This window comes from Pseudorca crassidens, chromosome X (assembly GCF_039906515.1).
Source record: "Pseudorca crassidens isolate mPseCra1 chromosome X, mPseCra1.hap1, whole genome shotgun sequence".
In the NCBI taxonomy this organism is placed as follows: Eukaryota; Metazoa; Chordata; class Mammalia; order Artiodactyla; family Delphinidae; genus Pseudorca; species Pseudorca crassidens.
This window is the reverse complement of record NC_090317.1, coordinates 134,643,528-134,666,124: the sequence shown is the minus strand read 5'-3', so window position 1 is coordinate 134,666,124 and position 22,597 is coordinate 134,643,528. Positions and strand designations below refer to the sequence as shown.

The 22,597-nt window shown below is 58.4% G+C and overlaps 1 protein-coding gene across 6 annotated transcripts in view; it reads right to left on the bottom strand.

Annotated features, from left to right (window-relative positions):
• The window catches only part of LOC137217461 (serine/threonine-protein phosphatase 2A regulatory subunit B'' subunit beta-like), a 53,039-nt gene extending 31,845 nt beyond the window's left edge, over positions 1-21,194 (bottom strand). Inside the window, exon 1 of one of the 6 annotated variants that reach the window (XM_067724325.1) lies at positions 20,257-21,194. In XM_067724325.1, the coding sequence (XP_067580426.1) occupies positions 20,257-20,589 (333 nt within the window). In that variant the 5' untranslated portion in view covers positions 20,590-21,194. Of the gene's footprint in view, positions 1-742; positions 860-4,559; positions 4,770-4,881; positions 5,156-20,256 lie in introns of those variants that run through there. The other 5 variants (XM_067724326.1, XM_067724332.1, XM_067724327.1 and 2 more) reach the window with 5 other exon arrangements.
• Between the last annotated feature and the right edge of the window lie 1,403 nt (positions 21,195-22,597).

Sequence of the window (22,597 nt, the reverse complement as noted above, 5' to 3'; positions counted from 1 at the left end):
CTCCTCTGGGCGGGTTCAGTTTTCCTCGCCTGTGTTTGGAGGGCAGGATGGAGCGCAGGCCCCATGTCCTGGGCTGTCACCTGTAGCAGCTCATGGCTCACGCGTGTGGAAAGGGCTGCTGGCTTGCACTGACGCCTCTGGCATCCTCCGCGGCGCGGCGGCACTCAGCGCCGGGTGCCACCATCGCCCACCGCCGAAGCAGCTGGGCCGGCTGGTCCCAGGGCAGGCACCCCACCTGCCAAGCCACGGCCGCAGACACATACAGACAAGGTGCCGCTCAACAACACGCGCTATTTTCTCCGCTGTCAGGATGGGGACGCCGCCCTCACCAGCCACCGGGAAGCGAAGGGAAATGAAGCCGCCAAGGACACGGCGGAATGGAGCCTCGCCTCCTGAGAGCAGGGAGCTCTCCCCACGTCACCAGCTCCGTGGCGCCTGCCCCACGGTCACCTCGTAGGCCCCTCCCAGGAGAACTGGGCTCAGGCAGGAAGCAACGCGCTCCCAAATGGAAGGTCTGAATTGCAGGATGGGACGAAGGGCAAGGAACATGGTGCCTACATGGGTAAATCCACGCACACGCCCTCCACGTACATCGGTAATGAGAATATTGCTCTACCTCTCTTTAAAGACTCTCTCAGGACAACAACATGAAATGAGAGGCTGCCGGCAGTGAAGGGTTTGAAGGTTTTGAGCTGGAGGGTAAAGATACTCACTCTGTACCTAAAGAAACGAAGTCACTGACCTTGTAAGATGAGCAGTAAGCTAGTATTAAGTGCTCCGGCGAGGGAAAGATAAAAAAGAGGGAAAGGAGAGCATAAAAAGAAACATAAATAAGACCGTGAAAATAAATCAGAATGGATTAATAGTCCTTATAAATGTAAATGGATGAAATGTTCCAATTAAAAAACAAAGATCAGACGGAAAAAAGAAAGTAAGACTGACTTACAGGAAACACGTGTAAGATATAAGGACACAGAAGTGGAAAACTTTTAACAAGTGGAAAAAGATATAGCAGCCAACAGTGACAAAAAGAAGGCTGGCATCGTCAGATTCATGCCCAGATAGGGTAGAAACTCTGGATGTGACAGACATGGTCAGGACACCACACTGGGCGTCCATCACGGGAAGCTCTGCCGACCCGGAGCTGACCGCTGCCCCAGCACAGCCTCGGCGCCCACCAAGCCAAGGTGCTGGGGAAATGCAGGGACGCGGCACAGAGGCAGGCCAGGCCCGCTCCCCCGCCACCCCTGACGGACCACCGGATGATGGAAAAACAAACAGCTGGGCACGGACACGAGAGATTTACAGTGTAATCTCTGGGACATAAATAGAGCGCGGCCGGCACAGCTGCGGGACACACGTTCTTTTCCAGCACACAGGGCGCTGTTGGGAGCCGGCCACCTCCAGGCCCCAAACAGGCCTTAGCAGAGCCGGAGGGGACCACGGGGGCTGTTTCCTGAGCTACCTGCGTCCAGGCTGGACGTCCACAATGAAAGCGGACGTGGCACAAATACGTATGTGTGTTTGTGTGTGTGTGTGTGTGTGTGAGACAGACAGACACACAGGGAGGATTCTCAAGCAGGGCTGAAGCCTCTCAGAAGCCAACACAGCAGGTGGGGCACTCGGCTCCCAGAGCAGGGCAGCTTCCCTCCCAGCGACACGCCTGACGCCCGCCTCCCGGCTGTCACCCGGGCACCGGTCAAGATGACACCTGCTCGCAAAGAGCTATTTCTGTCGCCCGCACGGACACCAGCGCTGCCTGACTCATCACGATTCCAGACATCACGGAGACGCCCGGGGCCCCCAGAACACAGGCGGGCTGAAAACTCGGCCTCATGGGAAAGCACGGCCATCCCTGCGCAGCGGCAGGGGCCCCGGGAGGTGGGCCCGCACAAGCAAGCGCCCAGGCCAGCCTTCTCTAAACGCAGTCTCGCACGGCCAGCGCCCCGTCGGGCAGACGCACTAGCTGGGGTGGCGGAAACGACCGTGGCTCTGACTCTGCCAGGGCAGGATGCAGGGCAAGTGCGGCACAGCCCGGGGGCAGCATCCAGCGGGCCGGCCCCATCCGAGCCGAGACCCAGGGGCAGCGGCCAAGCCCGGCGGGCGGCGCAGGGACACAGGCGGGCATGGCGCCCACCAGAGTCCACCGCTGGGCTGGGAGGCCCTGCAGGCCGGAGCTGCTTCTCCTCCGACCCCAGGGCCCCTCCCCACCGGCTGGCGGCAGGCTCCCCGGCTAGACCTGCCAAGGGCCCGCTGGACGGACAGCAAGAGTCCAAATGTGAAAGTTTAAAGCAGAGGCGCCAAAACAAAGATGAGAACGGCTGGCCCTGCGCGTGGGTTTGTTCATAAGTCCTCTAGCCACCACAGGAGAGGGACCGGCGTCGAGAGGCCACATGAGCCACGGAGGTTTCCAGGGGAGAAAAGGTGGCTGGAGAGCCAAGTCTCAGACCCACGAGGAGCTGGGCTGAGCAGGGCGGCTGCCGTGAGGGGACAGGCCGGGGCTCCACGTCCACGAGGCAGGGTCCTGAGACGTCGGCTGGGTCTGCACCCCCGGCCAGAGGACGCTGGGGCCCCACAGGGCCGGAAGGCAGGGCTGGGGGCATGGACGGGACGGGGGGGCGGCGTGAGGGGTCACATCCGTGGGCTCAGGGACCCGGGAGCCCACGTCCGACCCCTGGGTCCTGGGAGCATGGGTCAAGGGGGTACTCAGGGCCCACCCTGCGCGGGGCCGTGACCCCGCGCGGTGTCTGAGACGGTCAGAGTCCCCAGGCCAGGCTGTCGCCGTGTGGAGGAGAGATCAGGTCAACACCCAGCACTGTCCCCCGGGGGCGGCTGCGCTGGGTTCTTGGTGCCCCGTGCATCCACCTGAAGGACCCCACGGGGCAGCTGGACGGGCGTGAGCGGGACCAGAGCACGGTGACAGCGGAGGAGAGCGTGTGCAGAGCCCGAGAGTCAAGCGCCGGGGGACGGAGCGTCAGGACCCGGCTTGGACAGGGTGGGCAGCACGGCCATAGCGGGCCCTTGAGGGCTTGTGACGAAGTCTGAGGGACGTCGCAGTGGATGACCTGGGGGCCTTGGGGCTGCTCAGAGCGCGCAAGGCGCGGGCGCCGCAGGCAGGGCAGGCAGGCGGACACAGGCCGCAGGGGCAGGACAGCCTCCCACGCATGACACAGCCTCGCTGCACACCTTCCCTTGGCCCCGAAACCAGCGCGGACGCCCCAAGCTGGCAGCAGGGCCGGCATGTACGAAGCACCCCCCCATCCCTCCACAGTCCCCGTCTGCCCACAAGGCCAACCCCACCTCCCTCAGGCCATCCTCTCCGGCCACACCCCCATCTCCACATGCCCTCCTCCCCACACCTTCCCCAGCTGCCCTCCGCCCCATCATCTCCCCACGCCCCCCACCATCTCCTTCCACCCTCCCCCGATCTCCCCATGCCCTGAGGTCTGCCGACCACCCACGGCTCTGCACCGAGTCCACATTCAAACACCAAGGGGCGAAGGGAGCCAGGAAAACTCTCCTCCCGGACACTCCCCCGATGCCCGCCCCAAGAAGCACTCACTCCACGCAGTGCGTGCGGACGTTTGTGGGAAACGTCACGGGAACACATCTGCTGTAAGGTGAAACTTCTACCTCTTAAAGGCAACCGTGAATCGCGTATCCCAAAAAGTGATTCTGTAAGACCAACAGCCATCCTGGAACAACCAGGCTTTCATGAACAGTTCTGCGTGGAGCCAGGACCCCCCCCCAACCAAGATCAAGTCACAGCCGCCATGGGGGGAGAGGGAAGGGCTCCCCAATCCAGGGAACACCCCGGCGCAGCCTGTGTGCACCATGTGTGCGCCACGCACACAAACGGTAACCAGCAAACCTCAGACCTCCTCTCTGAAGAAGATCACCCTTAGCTGAGTCCACTTTAAGGTCTCCACGTTCAGATTCTAAACAGACTTTCCTTCTCCACAAGCAACAAACACACATGCATCAGCCACTTGCAGACAGAATTTCACAAGTTGAAGGATAGAGGTCAGACAGAAAAGTACCAGAAGCCCTGTAAAAGTTGAGACATGATCCCAGGAAAAAAATCCAGTTACACTACCAGCAAAAAGCAGGTCTTTTTTCCCACCCCAAACAGCCTGGCTTGATTCGATGTGATTTTTTTTTTGGCCATGAGATGACCTTTCACTCCTCGCCTGGGCGAAAATACAAGTGATTAATGTGCCGAATATCCGTGAGGCAGCAGAACCTCCACTTGCCGGAAGGTCCCAGGTGGCCATGGCTTTTCAACTCCATGGTCCCCTTACACGAATTTACAAAGCACACACGAGGCACAGACACGGGGTTTGCTTCTGTGCGCGCTGAGGAGAAGCACCGTGATGTTTACAAGCCGAGTCGTCACTGAAGCCGCGGAGAAGGGCGCTCCGGCTGGTACGTGCCTGCGATAAAGCCCTTAAAACAACACAGGCGCTCGCGGCAAACCGCGCTCTCCTTTCCAACAGCGCTGCGCTGTCATTACCCAGGGCGCCACACGCTCCAACGACACGGGGAGGCTCGCTGCGCACCTGCGGAGGGTCGAGTCCCGAAGCCTCCTACTGCCCGAGGTCGACACCTCCCCGCCTCGCGCAAGACGCACCACGACGTTGCCCCGCGCCGCGCCCGTGGTATCCGCTGCTAGAACTCCAGGAAAAGAGATGCCGGCGGCTCCCTTCACAGCGCTTTCCCTGACAAACTGCACGGGCACACCTGCTCTCTGCGCGCACGGGCGCTGTTCCAGGGGAGCCGCGCATGGGCGCAGGTGGAGCCCCCCGAGCCCAGGCAGCCCCCCACCCCGACCTCGCCAGAGGGGCGAGGGGCCCGCGGACGCAGCGGACCCGCCCGCCGCACCTGCTGGAAGGCCTTGAGCCTCTTCTTGAAGCGGGAGGGCAGCACGAAGTCGCAGCCGCGGGCCAGCGAGGCCAGCTCCTGCCGCAGGTCGGGGTCCTGGCGCAGGGACAGGTCCCGGAGCCGCATGTCGGCTCGCATGGGCCGCCGGGGCCCGGGCCGGGCGCGTTCGCGGGACTGGAGCTGCGGCTGGCCGGGGCCGGCGGGGTCGGGGTGGTCCGGGCGGCCGGGCTCAGCGCGCTCCATGCGTCGCTGGCCGGCGCTCTGGGGGCCGGGCCTCGGGCGCGCGCATTCCTCAGTCGGGGCCGGGCGGGCGCACGCGGCGGGGGCAGGGGAGGCGTGGCGGACGCGCGGCCCCTCCCGTGGCCCGGGCTGTGCTCCGTGGTGCTGGACGGAGCGCTGGACGCCCGCCCCGAGCTGGCCTGCTGCGCGCGGAGCTGCTCTCCCGCCGAGAGCCTCCCTCAGCTCAGCCTGTAGGCAGGCCGGCAAGGGCAGCGGACCTGGAGACGCCGCCTGCCGGCTCCTGGGAGGGTGGGCCTTCTCTCCGGACAAGGGCAGCCTGTCCAGGACTAAGCGGACCCTGCTACAGAGCCCGCGGCCGGCGTCCCGGCCGCGCCCGCCCAACAGCCCACGTGCGGCCCAAGAGCTGGTACGTCGGGAAAACGGCCCCAAACGAAGGGGGCACCCACCAGCCCTTCAGGAGTTGAGAAGATACACCTAACCGGCAGAGGATGCTCTGACGGCCTTTGTTTAAACTCGGGGTTGGGGTGGAATTCAGGGTCTTACTGCTCTCGCCCTGTCGTACACGGCTGTGTAGGGTGTAGTGGAACGCAGATGACATAGATGGTGTGAGTGGTGTGGAATACGACACAGACGATGCATACTGTCGTGTCATGTGAGCGATGAGAGCACGCGACTCAGCCCCTGACACGAGGATGAACCAGCAGCAGAGCCAGGCCCCCCCCTGGGTGGTCTTTTCCCCCACATACCGTCTAGATCAGGCCTGCATGTCCCACCCCTGAAATCCCAGGACCCCAGGAACGCCTGCTCCGGCCAAAGCTGACCTTCCCTGTCCCCTTCCCTCTGCCCCAGACAAAGATGTTGGGGAGATGACCTCTGGGGTCGAAAGGCACTTCACCCATCCACCTTCCTCCTTGTCTTTCTAATGGACTTTTTTTGGGGGGAGGGTAGCTTTTGTTTTACAGAGACGCTGGGCAGAAAGTACAGAGCTCCCGTGTGCTTCCCCTGCGGAGCCCAGGTTCCCTGTCACAAACACCCCGCACTGGGTGCTGCATCTGTTACAGCGATGAGCACACAGGATGACCCCATACTGATATGCTGCTATGAACAGAAGTCCACGGTTCCCCCTAGGGCACATCGTGGTGGTGCACATTCTGTGGGTCTGGACAAACGCACAGTGACGTGTGTCCACCATTACAGCATCACACAGCGCAGGGTCGCTGCCCTGGAGCCCCCTGGGCCCAGCCTGCCATTACAGCATCATGCAGCGCGGGGTCCCTGCCCTGGAGTCCCCTGGGCCCGGCCTGTTCATGTCCCTCCCCAACATTGACTTCTTACTGTGTCCATATTCTGTCCTAACCCTAGCTGGGATCTGCCCTTCCCGGCGTGTCCCCTAGCTGGGATCACAGGGCTGCAGCCTCTCAGACCCGCTTCCTCTTTCATTTGCACCAACACCCCGCCCCAAATTCCTCTTCAAACTCCTGTTCAGGGGGCTGCCCTCTCTCCTGTCCTTCCCCTCTGCCTCTTTCCCATCTCTTTACCCTATTTTGTCCTTCTTCCCATTCCCAGAACATCCTCAAAGATTCAGAGGTTGGCTGGCGACCCCTCTGGTTCTCCAGACACGCAGACGGGGCAGTGTATGCCCCGCAACGTGGCCACAGAACCAGCCTAGCTGGTGTAGGGCCACAGGGCCTAAGTTCTGCCCTGTCCAGACCTGGACACAACACGCAGGAAGGCCCCCAATACCACGCCCCGGGCAGGGACCAGGTTCAGGACAAACTTCTGATTTCACGGTGTCGGCAGCGGGTCATCAGTGGCTCAGGGAGACTTCCGGACCCAGGCGCAGCCCTGTCACTCCGCGCTACGTCTCTGCCACGAACAGCCACACCTGCAGGCTCACTCTCGTTCCCCCTCCCCTGCAAACCCCAGGGAAGAGGTGCTCCTCCTGTAGCTTGAAAAACTGTCCAGGTCCTCCACTGGGGGCCCCTTCTATGCTGCTCCTCCCAGGGGAAGGCAGAGCATGTGTCCTGCCCCAGACCTGGGCTTGTCCCTGTGCCTGGCCCTGGCCAACCAGCCCACGGGATGGCCGCAGGTCCCGTGCCGGCACAGACTGGGGAACACAGACTGCCGAGAACACAGGGGCTGCTAAGCCCAGGGGTGAGTTTTCACAGCAAAGCTCGGCGCTGCTGCACTGAGCGTGAGAGATGAGCACAAGGGCAGGTGGGGCAGCACAGGAACTACACACCTGGGCAGGCCCTGCCCGCAGGGCCTCCCGACTATACAGACTCTACCTTTCCAAGTCAGCTCTCAACTTTTCTGTTTAAGTTTCTGTAGCGATGCTGGTACACGTGCGTCAACTGCAGTGCTGAGGGGGCATGAAACCGACACCGAGAGAGTCCCCAAGACCCCTCATGTGTAGGTTACAATTTGGCTACAAACCAGAAATTTAATCCAAGTAGAAAAAAGGAATATTTTACTCATTTCTTCACTTCTAGGTAAACTGGGGAAAAATCCATAGCTCCTCCAACGCTCAAATGTAGCTCAGGAGAGAGGGAGACTGAGGCCCCCAGCAACCTTCAGTAACGTTTCTGCCCCAGAGCAAGGGCTCACCTGCAGGACAGCCCCGGACAGAGGGAGCAGGTGAGGAAACAGGCCGCAGGCCACGGGGTGGAGTGGGCCTGGCTCAGGTAGGCAGCTGACCCTGCGCAGGACTGGCGGCTCCGGGCCGCTCCACAGACGGGGAACATCTGCCCCCCGCGGCCACTGCTCTGAGAGCAGCACACCCACCGAGGCAGCGTCTAGAACCACGCGGGCGCTCGGCACGTGCAGACACAGCATCACCGGCTCTCTTTCCCCTCCTTCAGCCCAGGCCCTGGTGCTCCGGAACCTGAGCCACCAGCCAGGCTGGAGACACTGTCACGAGGAACAGAAAGAGCCATGGGGGCCGGGGGCGGCCCCTCGCTGGCAAAACACCTGTGAAAACTCCTCTCAGCCACGCCCGGTATGGACGGCGCCCAACGCCGGCGGTGCAGACCCTGGGGCTGGCAGCAGGCCACGGGCACCCCTGAGGCCCCGGGTCTCCGCGGAGGCCTGAAGTCCCCGAGACAGCAGAGAACAGCTGATCCCTGCCACCAGCACCCCCTCCCCATGTTGCTCATCCCATGATTCTCTGAGCTCGGAGCCAAAAGCTGGCCAGGAAAACTAAGACGTGATGTACTGTCCACAATTTATCGTCGATGCAGATAAAATAACGATTCCCGACAATCAGCTCTGCAACCCGGCTACAGAGTCACCTCAGCACTGGCCCATCTCCTGCCCCGGCTCCTGAAAGGCCCAGAGGCGGCCAGGCCACGTGCACACGAGGCCCCCAGACGGCGGCGGCTAGAGACGAGTTAGTGCCAGCCTCCTCGTGCGGTCTGAGCGATCTCAGACAGCTCATGGTGCTTCCCCTCTGGCAAAGGAGTTTTCTGGAAGTCTGCTCTTAAGTTTCTGGACTTGTCTGACAACGCTGGTCTCTACGCTGCTCTGTGACGACAGCGTGTAGTCTGTAGGACGGAAAGGAGCTGACGTTTGTTCAAATGGGCTGTGGTCTGGGACTCGACACCCAGGGAGGTATGCTTCCAGACAAAAGAGGAACGGAGACCAGATTCACCCCCTGCCTAGATCCTACAGAGCATTTTTAGGAAGAAATGATACCGATATTGAACACCCTTACAGAAAACAGAGCAAGGGGTAACCACTGCCAGCTCCTCTTGGGAGGCCGGCATCCCCCTGACACCACCGCCAAGGACATCACACAGAAGACGGGAGACGGGTGTCCCCCGACCACAGACACACTGACCTCACAACATGGGAGCCCTCAGAGCCCAGCAACGTGCGAGATCATCAGCTGGGATCAGTGGATTCATCCAAGGAAGCAAGGCTGGTTAACACCCACAGATCAAGTGAGAAAACATCACGTGATCATAAAGAATTGGACAAGATTCAACACCCATTCACGTTAACAGTTCCCAACCAACTAAACATACAGGGTACCTTCCTCAACCTGCGAAGGGCGTTATGAAAACACCTGTATCTATGTCATCCTGAGGAAGACGGGATGCTTTCTGGCTGAGCCGGGACAAATCGAGCACCTCCGCTCTCAGCGCTGACCCCTGACCAGGCCCCGAGACCCCAGCTGAAGTGTCGGGCAGGAAGGAAAGTCCCAGGCACGCCGGCCGGGAGGGGTGACGCGGGACAGCTGTCCCTCACGCCAGCACGACCCTGGTGCAGAGTCCTCGAGCATCTACTGACCGCAGAACTGATCAGCGGGTCAGCGACATCACAGGGTGGGGACTCAAGTGCACGGCTGTCGGAAGTCGGCATGCGGAGGTGACGGGAAGACAGTTCCACTCCCAGCAGCACCACAAGGAACAAACGCCCCAGCGACTCGTCTAGGGGAGGCACCGTAAGACCCGCCCTCCCAGCCAGAAACCCTGCGGACAAGGACGAGAGCCTCCATGGCGGGTGACCCGCACTGCCGGGCGGCCACTGCCCCACAGGGTCTGCAGACCACGTGGCCTTTTTGTGTAGAACTTGGCACCATGATTCTAAAAGTCTACGGAAGCAAAAAGCACCCAGAAAAGCCATCCCAACAGTCGTGCACCGGGGCGGGCAGGGTGCTGGTTTCAGCTCACCAGAACACGGGCGACCTGCAGTGCGCACACAGGTGCTCACAGGCGCGGGACAGAAGGTCCAGGAACCAACCCAGACACCTGCGGACACGGGACTTCCGGCAAAGGCGCCGGCACAATTCAATGGGAAATCATTTCAGAAAGCGACGCCGCAGCAATTGAGTAATCACGTACAAAAAAGCACGCTTCGAAACTTACCTCAGACCACACATAGAAATTAACCTGAACAAGACCGTAAGTCCAAGCATAGAAGCGAAATTGGGAAAAGTTCTAGAGAAGACACAGGAGAACACCTATCTGCCCCAGGGTATGACAAAGATTGTTTAGATTATGGACTATACTTCTGGGAACATCAAATAAGTAATCAATTGGACCTCGTCAAAATTTAAAACTTTTCTGCTTCAGAAAACACTAATAAGAATATAAGAGAAGGTGCAGGAGACTGAGACACAGACTTCCAGCTGCAAAATAAACGAGTCAGGGGTATAAATGTACAGTGTGGGAAACAGTAATTATGTAACAGCTTTTTTTTTTTTTTTCCTTTTTTTTTTTTTGCGGTACGCGGGCAGCTCACTGTTGTGGCCTCTCCCGTTGCGGAGCACAGGCTCCGGACGCGCAGGCTCAGCGGCCATGGCTCACGGGCCCAGCCGCTCCACAGCATGTGGGACCCTCCCGGACCGGGGCACGAACCCGTGTCCCCTGCATCGGCAGGCGGACTCTCAACCACTGCGCCACCAGGGAAGCCCCTATGTAACATCTTTGTACGGCGACATATCATTACTAGATTCATTGAAATGTATAGAAATACCAAATCACTATCTTGTAGAACAAGAACGTAGTTTTATAGGTCAATCATACTTCAAAACAAACACTCATAGCAAAAGAGATCAGGTTCCTTACTAGAGGAAGTGCGGGTGTGAGGAGGGAATTGAATGAGGAGGTCAAAAGATACAAACTTCCAGTTAGGGGACACATGTGTACTAGGGATGCAATGCACAACATGGTAAAAATAATTAGCACTGCTACATATGGGAGGTGTTAAGAGTAACTCCTAGGAGTTCTCAGCACAACAAAAGAAAAGGTATCTTTTTTTAATATATCTTTAATGTTGTATCTATACGAGATAACGAACTATACTTATCGTGGTCAGCATCTCACGATTACATGAGTCTAAATATTACGCTGTACACAAACTTATGAAGTGCTGCATGTCAATTATATCTTGATAAAAGAGGTAGAAGAAATGGAACATAAGAGAAGTCATTCACTAGGAAGACAATTTGCAGATCCTGTACATGATAAAGGAGTTGCATCCAGCATACACACAGGACTTACCAACTGAATGAGAAAACCAACGACCCAGTGGGGAAAATGGTAGAGGCTCTGAATGGACACTTCAGCAAAAAAGCCCAACATCACCGTCACCAGGGAAACGCAGATAAAGCCGCAGAGGTGCCCCCAGAGGCCCACATTCCAGAGCGGGGCAGGTCAGGGGCCTGGCGATAGCCAGGGCTGGTCAGGATGGGGCAGGAACAGCCACCGTGCAGCCCCTTTGGAATGCAATTTGACGGGCTCTTAAACAGCAAAATGCACAGGTGCCATAAAACCAGCGATCCCTCCTTAGGCCTGTCCCTAAGGTGAGTGGAGACACGGTCCTCACGAGGACTCACAGGCGAATGTGCTCAGCACGAGTACCTGTGAGCTCAAAGCCCGGGACAGGCCCAGGGTCCAGCAGACACAACACGAGGCACCCCCGCTCAGGGAGCAGTGCTCAGCAAGGAGACGAGGTGCAGAAGCACGCGCTTGAACTCGGTGAGCTTTATGGGATGAAGGACACGAGAACGCAGCTGGTAAAAGTCTGCCTGCAGTTGCAGAGGAGACCTCGGACTGCATGGACGTTGCTGAGAGCCCTGGCTGCCTCAGGGGGTGGCTAAGGCGGGGGAGGGTTTGTGCACAACTATTAACGTCCTTGGAACCCTAAATGGGAAGGCACCGCATCTCCAAAACTAAGCCATCCACTCTCGGCCAGCCAGAGGGACACTACAGCACCGCCCTGGACAGTCTGTCGCACCTCTGCACAGCCCGGTGAGCTGCAGCACCCTTCAGCACAGGACGCTACCGACGCCAGGCCACCCCGCTTCACAGCGGAGACGCGGATGACACATGGGGAATGGCACTTCCCAGCCGCTCTGTGGCAGCCGGAGAAGCCCATGTCACAGCCAGGGAGACGCAGATAGAGGTGGAGGTCCAGGACCTCCACCCAGGGCGCCAACAGAGCCCTGCAGCTGCAGGCCTGAGAGGACCCCTGTCTGCCACAGGCAGCCCCGCAAGTCCAAGGACCAGCAGCTGCCCCCCACCTCCTCATGGAGACGCTGCACCCACGTCCTCCTGGAGACCCTGCACCTACCTCCTCGTGAGCCCCCGGACCCTCCCCTCAGCCCCTGTCCTCTGTATCCTGAGGAGCCCCGTTCCGTTGCCCCTGACCCCCGCCCGGGTGCCCAGCTGAGTGCTGGTGCCACCCCCAGAGCTCCGCCATCCTCCCCAGTAAGCGTCCTCCAGGGCCCCCCTGCGTCCCTTCTCCTGGGGCCCCGGGGATCCTCAGGGACCCGTGCACCACGCGTCCTCACTCTCCCTTCCAGCACGGCCTTGCAAAGGTGCTTCCTTCTTCCAGGACCACTGATGGGGCACCTGCAAGAGGCAAGGAGCAGGGAAGACCCCGCATCACCTCCCCGGGGCTGCAGCGCAGACAGTCGGGAAGCGGGAAGCAGGTGGCTCCAGGGGATGAAGAGGTGCACGGTGGGTGGTCAGGCTGGCAGGACACACAGCACAGCCCGGGAGCAGTTCCCAGGCCCAAATGCTGTCCCCCGACCCCCGCCATGCGAGACAACCACCACTCTGGCCCCAGCAGGTGTGGGGGAGCATCCACGGGGACCCTGCCGCCTTCCCCTGGTGGGGACCCAGAACGGTCGCACCCGGCCCCTGAAACGCGAACTCTGCCCAGAAGACTGATCCACGCCACTCCCGAAACCTCCTCCTTTCATCCCGGTCTAATTACACACACGTTCGTACCAACAGCCCGTGTGGGGATACGAAGTGTTCTTCAGCACACAAACGTACCCCTGGAACACGTTTGCGTGGACAGGCTTCCTGTGGGACTGCGCCTTCCTGGACACCCGAGCCTAACCACGCTGTTAAGAGCAGGCAAACAGGGAGCCATGACAGTGGGGTCTGACCTCTGACCCACCACAGGGTCTGCTGGCTCTGTGCTGTCAGGACACTGCAGCCCGGGGCAAGGAGGTGACATCGTGAAGGGACCGGCCAGCGGGCCTCCCGAGCAGACCTCGGCCTCGGTGCTGTGCGCACGGCGGGGTGGACGACTGTCTGCGGGGCAGGGGGTGGCGGGGGCAGCCCTGGTCTCCACCCCAGATGCCAGGGCCCCTCCCCCAACTGCAACAACCAGAAACGTGGCGCACGCGGCCGTCGGGTGAGCAGTGGTGCTGTGGCCGCAGACCGACACACTCACTGGCCCCCCAGGCTCTGTGCTGACAGCTGGTCTCGGGGCACCGGCAGCTCAACTTCCACCTAATCCTGAAAAGCACAGACTCCAGAAACGGCACAGGGTCACTCGGACAGAAACGTTCTCACGTGGGAACACCACGGACGTATTTCCGAAAGCACGGACGCCTCCGCCGTGGCCCCCCTGCAGGCCTGCCCGTGGTGTGAGTACAGCGGCTCCGAGCGCCCAGAGCCCCTGCTCCGCAGCTTCCCCGCAGGGAGCCGATGCGACGCGGTCTGGCACCCCCGGTCCTGTCCTAACCACGCGGACCGGAGGCGGTGCACACGCGCACACGTGGGCCCAGCTCCCGCCGCAGTCACACGCGCCGGCCCCTCCAGCCGCGCTTCCCGCGGCGACACCGCTTCCGGGCCAAGGTGAAGACTGTGTAGACGGCAGGGCCCCTGCTGCGGGGTCCGAAGTGCCTCCTCAGAGCACCCCCATCCCCTGCACTGACTGACTGCCTCCACTGCTCCGAGCACGGGTCCTCCCAGGGGTTCCCAGCAGCAGACCCTGGAACGGGGTAGAGACACAAATTCCACCACCACCGCTGCCCCCGAAACTGGAATTCTGGAAAAGGGCTCAGCAACTGTTTTCACGGGCCTCCCTTCCACCTGTCCACCTGTCCCCAGGACACCCACACATCCATCCAGCCTCAGGACTCTCCCATCCACGGTCCACCTGTCCCAAAGACCGTCTCATCTGTCTCTTCATCCATCCGTCCCCAGGGCCCTCCTGAAGGATGTCATCAGCTCCGCCAAGCAGGTCACCAGGTCACAACACTCACAGAGGCTCCCACAGCACTCTCTGCTGTGGACCTGTTCCCAAACTGCCCTTCAAGGCTCTGAAAGACCCGCTGAGTCTGACCTGAGACCCGCACAGTACTGCCTAGAGTGCTGAGAAAATGAATGCTCCAAAGAAACAAGTGTAAAGTAAAAACAAAAATAAACAAAGAAACAAGTGCAAATCCTAGGCAATGCTGTCACAAACAGGGGTGAGGGGTGGTACACAGCTCTGCTCTAGACAGTCACTAACCCAGCTCCTGAGGCCCTGGGCTCTGAGGCGCCGCCACGAGGACTCCCCCTGCAGGCACACACCACCGGCGACTCTGCGGGTGAGTCCTCTGGGGTGGGGAGGGCCCTGATTCTGCCCCCCCCTACAAGCCCCATTCAAAGGTCCCATCCAACATGGGGCAACGTGATGGACGTGTTCTGCCTTTGTGGGGCCCTGGGGATAATAAAGACCCAGGCTGAAGGTCTGCTATATGGGGAACCCATGGAGATACTCCCTGGCTTTAGCTCCAGCACCCTCCTGAACCAGGACTGAAACAAGACTCAGCCAGGACCACTGAAGCAGGGCCCAAAACCAGGGCTGAACCAGAGCCCTGAACCAGATCTCCTGAACCAGAACTTGAACCAGGGCTCCTAAACCAAAACTGATCCAGGACTCCTGACCAGGACTGGACAAGCAACTGAACCAGGAACCCTGAACCAGGGCTGAACCAGGAACCCTGAACCAGCACTGAACCAGGGCCCCTGAACCAGCACTGAACCAGGGCCCCTGAACCAGCACTGAACCAGGGCCCCTGAACCAAGACTCAGCCAGAGCCTCTGAACCAGGACTGAACCAGGCCTCCTGAACCAGGTCTAAACCAGGTCTCCTGACCAGGACCGAACAAGCAACTGAACCAGGACTGAACCAGGGCCCCTGAACCAGCACTGAACCAGGGCCCCTGAACCAAGACTAAGCCAGAGCCTCTGAACCAGGACTGAACCAGGCCTCCTGAACCCGACCAGACAAGGGCCCTGAACCAGGAATGGACCAGGTTGAACCAGGACCCCAGAGCAAGGAATCAAACACGGCTCCTGAACCAGGACTAAGCCAGGACTGAACCGGTGCTGCCCTGGACTGGGTTCGGCCATGTAGTGTCCCCCCCAGGCCACAGTGGCCATCCAGTGGCCGAGCCTCAAGTCAGCCCCTTTCGACCCAGCAGCCTGGACAAGGCCTGGGGAAGCTGGTCCACGGGGGGCCCACAGGCAGCTTTGGGGAAGCTGAGGACTTGGGGGCGAGGCGATACCCACCATCGCTGGGGGTGGGCTGTGGCCAATCTGCATCTCAGGGCCCTCAGGCTCCTCACGCAGCCCTGTCTGTGGCGGCCCAGGCAGCGCCCGGTGGACGCCGGGTACCAGAGTGAGGCGCCGTTGGTGGCGCATGCAGGCTGCAGGCGTGGGGCCCTGTTTGGGAGGCCCGAGGGGACAGGACAAGAGCACTCACACACACCCCACCACGATCCTGAGAAACCTCCTGGTTCCACTCATCAGGAAGAGAACGGAGGGCGTCTAGCTTCGTGCCACTTCAATGTGGCAAACTCCTGACCAGTGATAAAAAGTTCTCAGTATTTCCCCTCCTTCCTGCACAAAGATTCTCGTTGATGCCAACTACGAAAACCAGAAATCGTTCTTCACTAAGAGATCCACAGAATGGAACATGGCCAAGCTCAGCCCCTCTGTGAAGTCACGGTCACTGGGCAAACTCAAGGCTCCCGTCAGAAACGCTCTCAGGATCCTGACCTTCTGCTCCGAGGACTTCCAGGCCCTTTCTGTCTCCAACACATCTGCAGGAAAATCTAAGGATGCGTCAAAGTAAACACACGTGACTGCTGTGTGTACACGCATCTGCACATACACACGAGCGTGTCTCCAAGGAACACACTTCTAACCTAGAACATGGTCACATGTCCTGAGGGAATCAACGGTTAACTGGATACCCCCAAAACTACAAAATAGCTGCAGAGAAAGATCTAAATAGATGGATAATAAATTTAACCAAGGAGGTGTAACACCTGTGTGCACACAACATTGCTGAGAGAAACTATGGGGCACGTAAGTAAACGGAGAAACACCCAGAGTTCACGGGCTGGAAAACTCAGCTGTTCGGGGGCATCAGTTACACCCAGCTGATCTACAGATTCAATGCAATCCCGATCAAAATGCCAATAGGCCCTTTCTGTACAAGTTCATAAGCTGATTCTCAATGTTAGGTGGAAATGCGAATGTCAGCATAGCTAGAGCTGTTTTAAAAGAACAGAGTTGGCCGTACACCACCCACTTTCCACATGTTAGTCTACAAAGCGCCCCAGAGTGAGAACACAAACACAGATCAGTGGGTTAGGGATGAGAAAATAGACCCAGACGCATACGGCCAATTGATTTCAGACAATGCAACTCAATGGGAAAAGGAGAGATTTCAAAACTGCTGTGTACCTGGATATCTTACACCACATGCAGAAACTTATGAAATGGATCAGAAGTTTAAATGCAAAAGTGAAAACCAGGAAGCTTTTAGAAGGAAAAGAGCAGATAACCCTGAGAGCTTGGGATAGGCACATATTTCGTAGATTGGATGTAATAAATAAGAAACATAAAAGAATAAAATTTAAAGAATCAAAAAAGTAACAGCTTTTGCTTTCAAAACACATGTTAAACAAATGACAGAACAGGCCACAGACTGAAGAGAAATATGTGGAAACGTGTCTCATAAAGGAGCTGCATCCAGATTCCACATAAAGAGCCCTTACGACTCAACGACAGAGAAATACCCAGTTTTCAAAATGGGCAGAAGATTTGGACAGGCGGCGCACAATGGCGGGTAAGTCATGAAAAGGTACTCGCTGTCACCAGAAAACAGGGAAATGCAGGTAAAACCATGACACACAACACGCCCGCCGGGACGGCTGAAGTAGAAGTCTAAGGACAGCCAGTGCCGGGGAGGCGTGGACGAGGACCCGCACGCACGGCTGGGGAAACGGGACATGACACCTGCCTCAGAACAGTGTAGGGGCTTTGGAGGCTTTTCAGGTTTGTTCTGTTTTTTAAGTTAAACACACACACAGCGCACAGCCCAGCAATTCCACTCCAAGGTCATTCATCCGAGAGAGACGCAAACACCTGTCCACACGAGGTTCTCAGCAGCTTCATTCATGAGAAGCACACACAGAAACAGCTCGAGTGGCCCCCAGTGCTGAAGTGACAATCAGGCTGTGGTCCATCCACGCAAAGGGATCCTACTCGGCAGGGAGAGGGAAGCGCAGGCTGCGCAGCACCTCAGACAGATCCTGGGAGCGGAAGTGGCTGCCTGGGGCGAGGGGCACGGGGCCTGGGGGCAGGAAGCGCTCTGCTCCTCGGCGTGCTCACACGTGAGTGAGTGTGACGACCGTCCTGCACACCTATAGGCACCATTCGCTGTATGTAAACTAACCCCCCACAAACTGGACTTTTCAAAAATCAAGGGTTAAGAACAAGCCCCTCCCTTTCCCTGACACCTCTACTTCCACACTCAGGGAGGGGCTCAGCTGCTGCTGGGCTGGGGGGTCAGCCGACACGCGCACCCCTCAGCAAACCCACCGTGGAAGTCTGAGTGTGTCCAGGCACCCGGGACGCAGCAGGCGGCAGAGAGATAAAACAGAGCCCTTCGCTTCCGATGGCGATGGGAAGTGGGGAGAGGAGGCACAGCAGTGAAGGGGGAGGGACAGTGCCCAGGGTCTTTGCAGATGGGATAAAGTCAAAGATCTGAGCTGAGGTCCTCCTGGAGGAGGGTGGCCCTACATCCAATGACAGGGTCCTTCTAAGACACAGAAGGCGAGAGACCCAGACACAGAGGAGAAGCCCCGTGAAGACAGAGGCAGAGACGGGAGGGACGCGGCCACAAGCCCAGGGACGCCTGGAGCCCCCAGAAGCCGGAAGAGGCAGGAGTGACCCTCCCCTGGAGCCTCTGGAGGGAGCGCGGTCCTAGGACACCTTGACCTCAGACATCTGGTCTCCAGGATGGGGGAGGGTGGATTGTTGCCTGTCACTCCCAGGACTCTGAGGTGTCCTGGGTTCTGCGAGGAGCGTCAGGACCCAGCCTCCTCCCCACCGCTCCCATGGGTGAGGGCCTCACGTGAGTCTTACTTGCTTCCTATTAGTCGTTAAAGAAAAAAAGGTTCAGAGCTTTCCTCACAGCACTTTACGTATGAACGTTTTTCTGAAATTAATTATCCACTTCTTGGGGCAAAAGAGCTCTTATCATTTTGTCCGAATGAGAAACATCCTTTTGGGTTACTCGCTTCTCGAAACCCAAGTGAAGCGCGCCATAAATTCCAAATACACTGAGATGTGCTTAAAGTCACCTTCAAGTACCAGGCAAGGTCCATCATCACTTTTTGAACACTCTTGGGACGACTAAGAGAAAGTCATTCTGTTTTCCCTCAAAACCGGTTTCTCGTGCTGACTTGCTGTATCTGGTCATGAAAACCACAGGCCAGAGGAGGGGTCTTCAGTCTCACCCCACCTCCGTCAGCACTTCCTTTCATTCACCCCCTTTCCATCCTGGCCACGCCCCCCAGGCCACGCCCCACCCCTCCAGGCAGAAGCTCATCTCTCTGCGGGCCCCATACAGTGCAGCGCAATGCGATAACGTGGTGTTGGGGAAACACCACTCCCGCCATGTCGCTGCCCTCGGGAAGCCCAGCAGCCGGCCACAGAGGCAGAGAGATTACCCAGCCCTGAGCTCTGCTTCTGGCTCAATTCCAATCCGGCTGGCGCGGCCCAGATGCAGCAGCCTGCCGTGCGGCGGCTCTGAGCATAAACATCTGGTCCTCACACTTGGAACATAGCCACCCCCCACGTCCCCTCCCCCCCCAGGCGCCCTCCCCCAATTCAGGGCACCCCCTAGTCCCACAGCTCACTTCCTCCACGCCCCATCCCTCCAGACGGAGAGGAATGGCCTCTCCCTGCTGTGAACGCCTACAGAACTTGACTTCCACAGGTCTGTGACTTCCTACTTGCTGCGCAGAAACACATTCTCTTCACATGCATCCAAGTCACCCTCCTTGCACGAGCTGACCTTTCGTAGACATCTCCAGACCTAAGGGGACTCACACCAAGTCATGGGGTCACGAAACACAAGAATTCATCTTCCAGCGGTGTCCGCCAGGCTGTGTCACCGGAGCACACTTAGTGACAAAGTGGGGAGCTCCCCACAGAAGGCCTGAGGGATCCCAGGGAGGAAGAGTGCCTGAGGGTGGACGGGCAGGGGGCTGTCACTGCTAGAGAGATCTTGCTGAGCCCTGGCCCTCCTCACGTACCCACCTCCTCAGTTCAATGGGGGCTCAGGCAGGCCTTCTGGAACACTGTGGTTCTGCAGGTCAGTGAGGGCACTGCAGACGGTCAGACTCAGGGATGGGTCCCAGGACACACGTTCCTGCAGATCCAAATAAGCCTCCTTCGGGGCGTTTCTACAGGGTCTCCCAAGCTGCCTCTGGGTCTACCTCCCATCCTCCTTGGAGGCTCACTTTCTGGAAAATATCCTTGATCTGTGAGAACATGTCAGACACCCTCCAATCACTTGGAACCAGACAAGTTCCTTCCGGACTGACATCCACCTCTCACCCTCCCCTTCGTGGCTGGGAACCAGCAGACTAAGTGATGGGGGAAGTCCCTCCTCCTGATATGCTCAGTGCTGTTGATGGGATGGATGCGGGCTCAACCGAAAACACTCCAATGTTATCATCAAGTCCCAACGGAACAGTCACACTCCTTCAGGCTTAGGCGTATGCTAGGGGTACGATATGCACCAACCATACGTTTTCCCGTAACACCTGGAGACGCTTTATTACTTTTAACCGACACAGTATTAAAAATCAAAAAGCACCTTTTGTAAAAATTAAATACACTGCTGTCCCAGAATGACGCCCAACTTGGGAATGTGTCAAAGACAACATTTTTCTGTGTGCGAGACTTTGCAGAGGGAAGAGACTAGCCATGCAAGCGCTTTCATGCCCGACCCTCCTCCAGCATCTTCAGCCACCCTCAGCTACACGTCGGTAGGCGACCCGAGTTACCTCCGCAGGCGTTAGAAGGAAGAGTAACTTACTACTCTCGTCCCTGCGGATCGACGAGGCCCTCGAACAGGTGGTCCACTCCGGGCACTAGAGGCGGCTCCCAGGGGGAGAGCGGTGGACGCGGGGGACGGGCTGGGCGCCCCTGGGCTATCCAACCCGCGCGGCCTGCAGGCAAGGGCCGGGGCTGCGAACGGGGGCCCGGGCTGCCCTGCGTCTCCCCCGACCCCCTCGGGCCCCCCGGGCATCTTGATCCTCTGCAAGCAGTCTTGGAGCATTGCCTGCGTGCTGGACTCGCTGAGCCAGCACAGGAAGAGTTCGTCCACCTTCATCTTCAGGACGGGCTGCAGGACTTTGCCGGGCGGCATCTCCGGGGCTCGGACCCACCTTCCAGGGGGACTCCTTCCTCCTGCACAGGTGCCTGGAACCGGGACCGAAGTCCGGCCTGAAAGGACCTCCGCGTAGTAGGCGACGGCCGCCAGAGGGGACGAGCCCCACGGGGGTCCCGGACCCGTGGTCCCGGGTGAAGGCGGCCGGCCCGGCGGGCGTCGCGGGCCCGGGGTCCGGTGTGGAGTCAACTGCCCGGCGGGCGTCGCTGGCCCGGGGTCACGGGTCAGGGGTAGGGCGGCGCCCCGCCCAGGGGCTGCGCGGACTCGGGGGCTCGGCGGAGGCGGAAGGCCGGACCGCGGCGGGGCCCGCCCAGCTCAGGGCAGCTTCAAAACGGGCGCGCCGGCTGCGCTCCCAAAGAAGGTCGCCTATGTCGTGCGTCACCGTGACACGTGGCGTCATCACGGCGCCGCCCGTCGGCGCCCACGACTCCAGCCGTGGCTGTGCCGGGGCGTTTCAGTGGGCTGGACAGCGCTCAGGAGCTGGAGTGGGGACGGGGGCGGGGGATGGCGGGCACCCCACCCCATGTCTTTCAGCTTTTAGGCTTTCTTGGGGTGCGGCCCGCACCAGCGACGTGCCCTTTTGTCCGCGGAAGTGCAAGCATGCGCGATGCCATCTCGCCGGGATGGGCGGGGTTAGTTGGCCGGTCTGTTGGGCATTCGAAGTGCATGCCTGTAGTGGCGACGCTCGGGAGGCCCGTCGGTGGAGCATGAGCAGTGCGTGCCCGCCGGGAGCTAGTCGGAGGCCGGACACTGTGCGCGGAGAGGGCGCGGTACAGGGGAGGAGTATGCGCAGTGCGTGCCCGCCGACCGCGGGAGCGAGCGGGAGGCGGGCGTGGCGGCGGTTGCGGGGAAATGCAGAATTTAGATAAAACGGGGCCCCTTCAGACCGCAATGGTCGCGGTTGCCTTAAATTTGTTAAATGATAGTGACGGGTTGGAGGCGTGCAGCTGCTTTAAAGCTGGCCTTTCTGGCTGAGAATGAATTGCTTTTGTAATTGCAAAAATAATGTTTATTTTGATGGAAGTGGAAGCAATTACTTAAACGACTTAGGCCCCATGACTAGCTTATTTCAGTTTATCCTTTTAAGAGTGTCGATAAATCATCCACACAGCACACGTGCACCTCTTTTTTTTTAATGCCTTGATTTCTTTTTTCTTTTCTAAGTTTTTTTTTCTCTTAACATTATGAGGTTTCACTTGGGTTTGCTCTCTTTCAGGAGGTAATTTCGAGGGCTTATGAGCTGGGCTCTCCTATTTCTCAGGAGTATAAATATAGCTAGACTCACTAAATAACTCTTAAACTATGGTTTTATTTTGTGCCTACAATGATTTCAAACTTCATTTGTGTTTGTTGACTGAAGGAAAATGCACAGCCTGAGAGTTGAGAATTATGTTTTATTCCGTGGACTTGCTGAGGACTTAAGCCAGGGAGGTAGCCTCTCAGATGGCTCTGAGGGACTTCTTCCAAGAGGTCAGGGAGGAGCCAGAGTACAGAGGCCTTTTTTGCAACAAAAAATAAGATAGTTGGAAGGTTACTGTTAATGAAAGAAAAACAGACATCTCAAGTTAATGAATTTAGCACTTTTCTATGGATGGGAAGATGCTAAAGATAGGAAATCACTCTTTTGATATGCACCGTAGCTATCTGGGACCAGTATCCTGCTTTTCTCCATCCTGAGTCCCCCCAGGGTGCACAGTCCAGGGTGCCTGCAGTGGCTGAGAGCTTGATGGATGCAATATCCTTTGTTTACCGATATGGCTTGAAGATAAAAATCCGAGTATCCTGTGTCAGGACAGGGCCATAATGCAGGAAGTCTGTGCGGTTATTTCTATTCATTGGGAAGCTAATGCTTGTGTGCACAGGCTGTGACTTCTGGAGAGAAGTAAATATTAATACACGTCTCTGAGTTTATCACATACAGACATCTTGTCCAAGAACAAATGTGCTTTTCACTCGGGGTCTGTAAACGAGCTGCCATTCATCCACG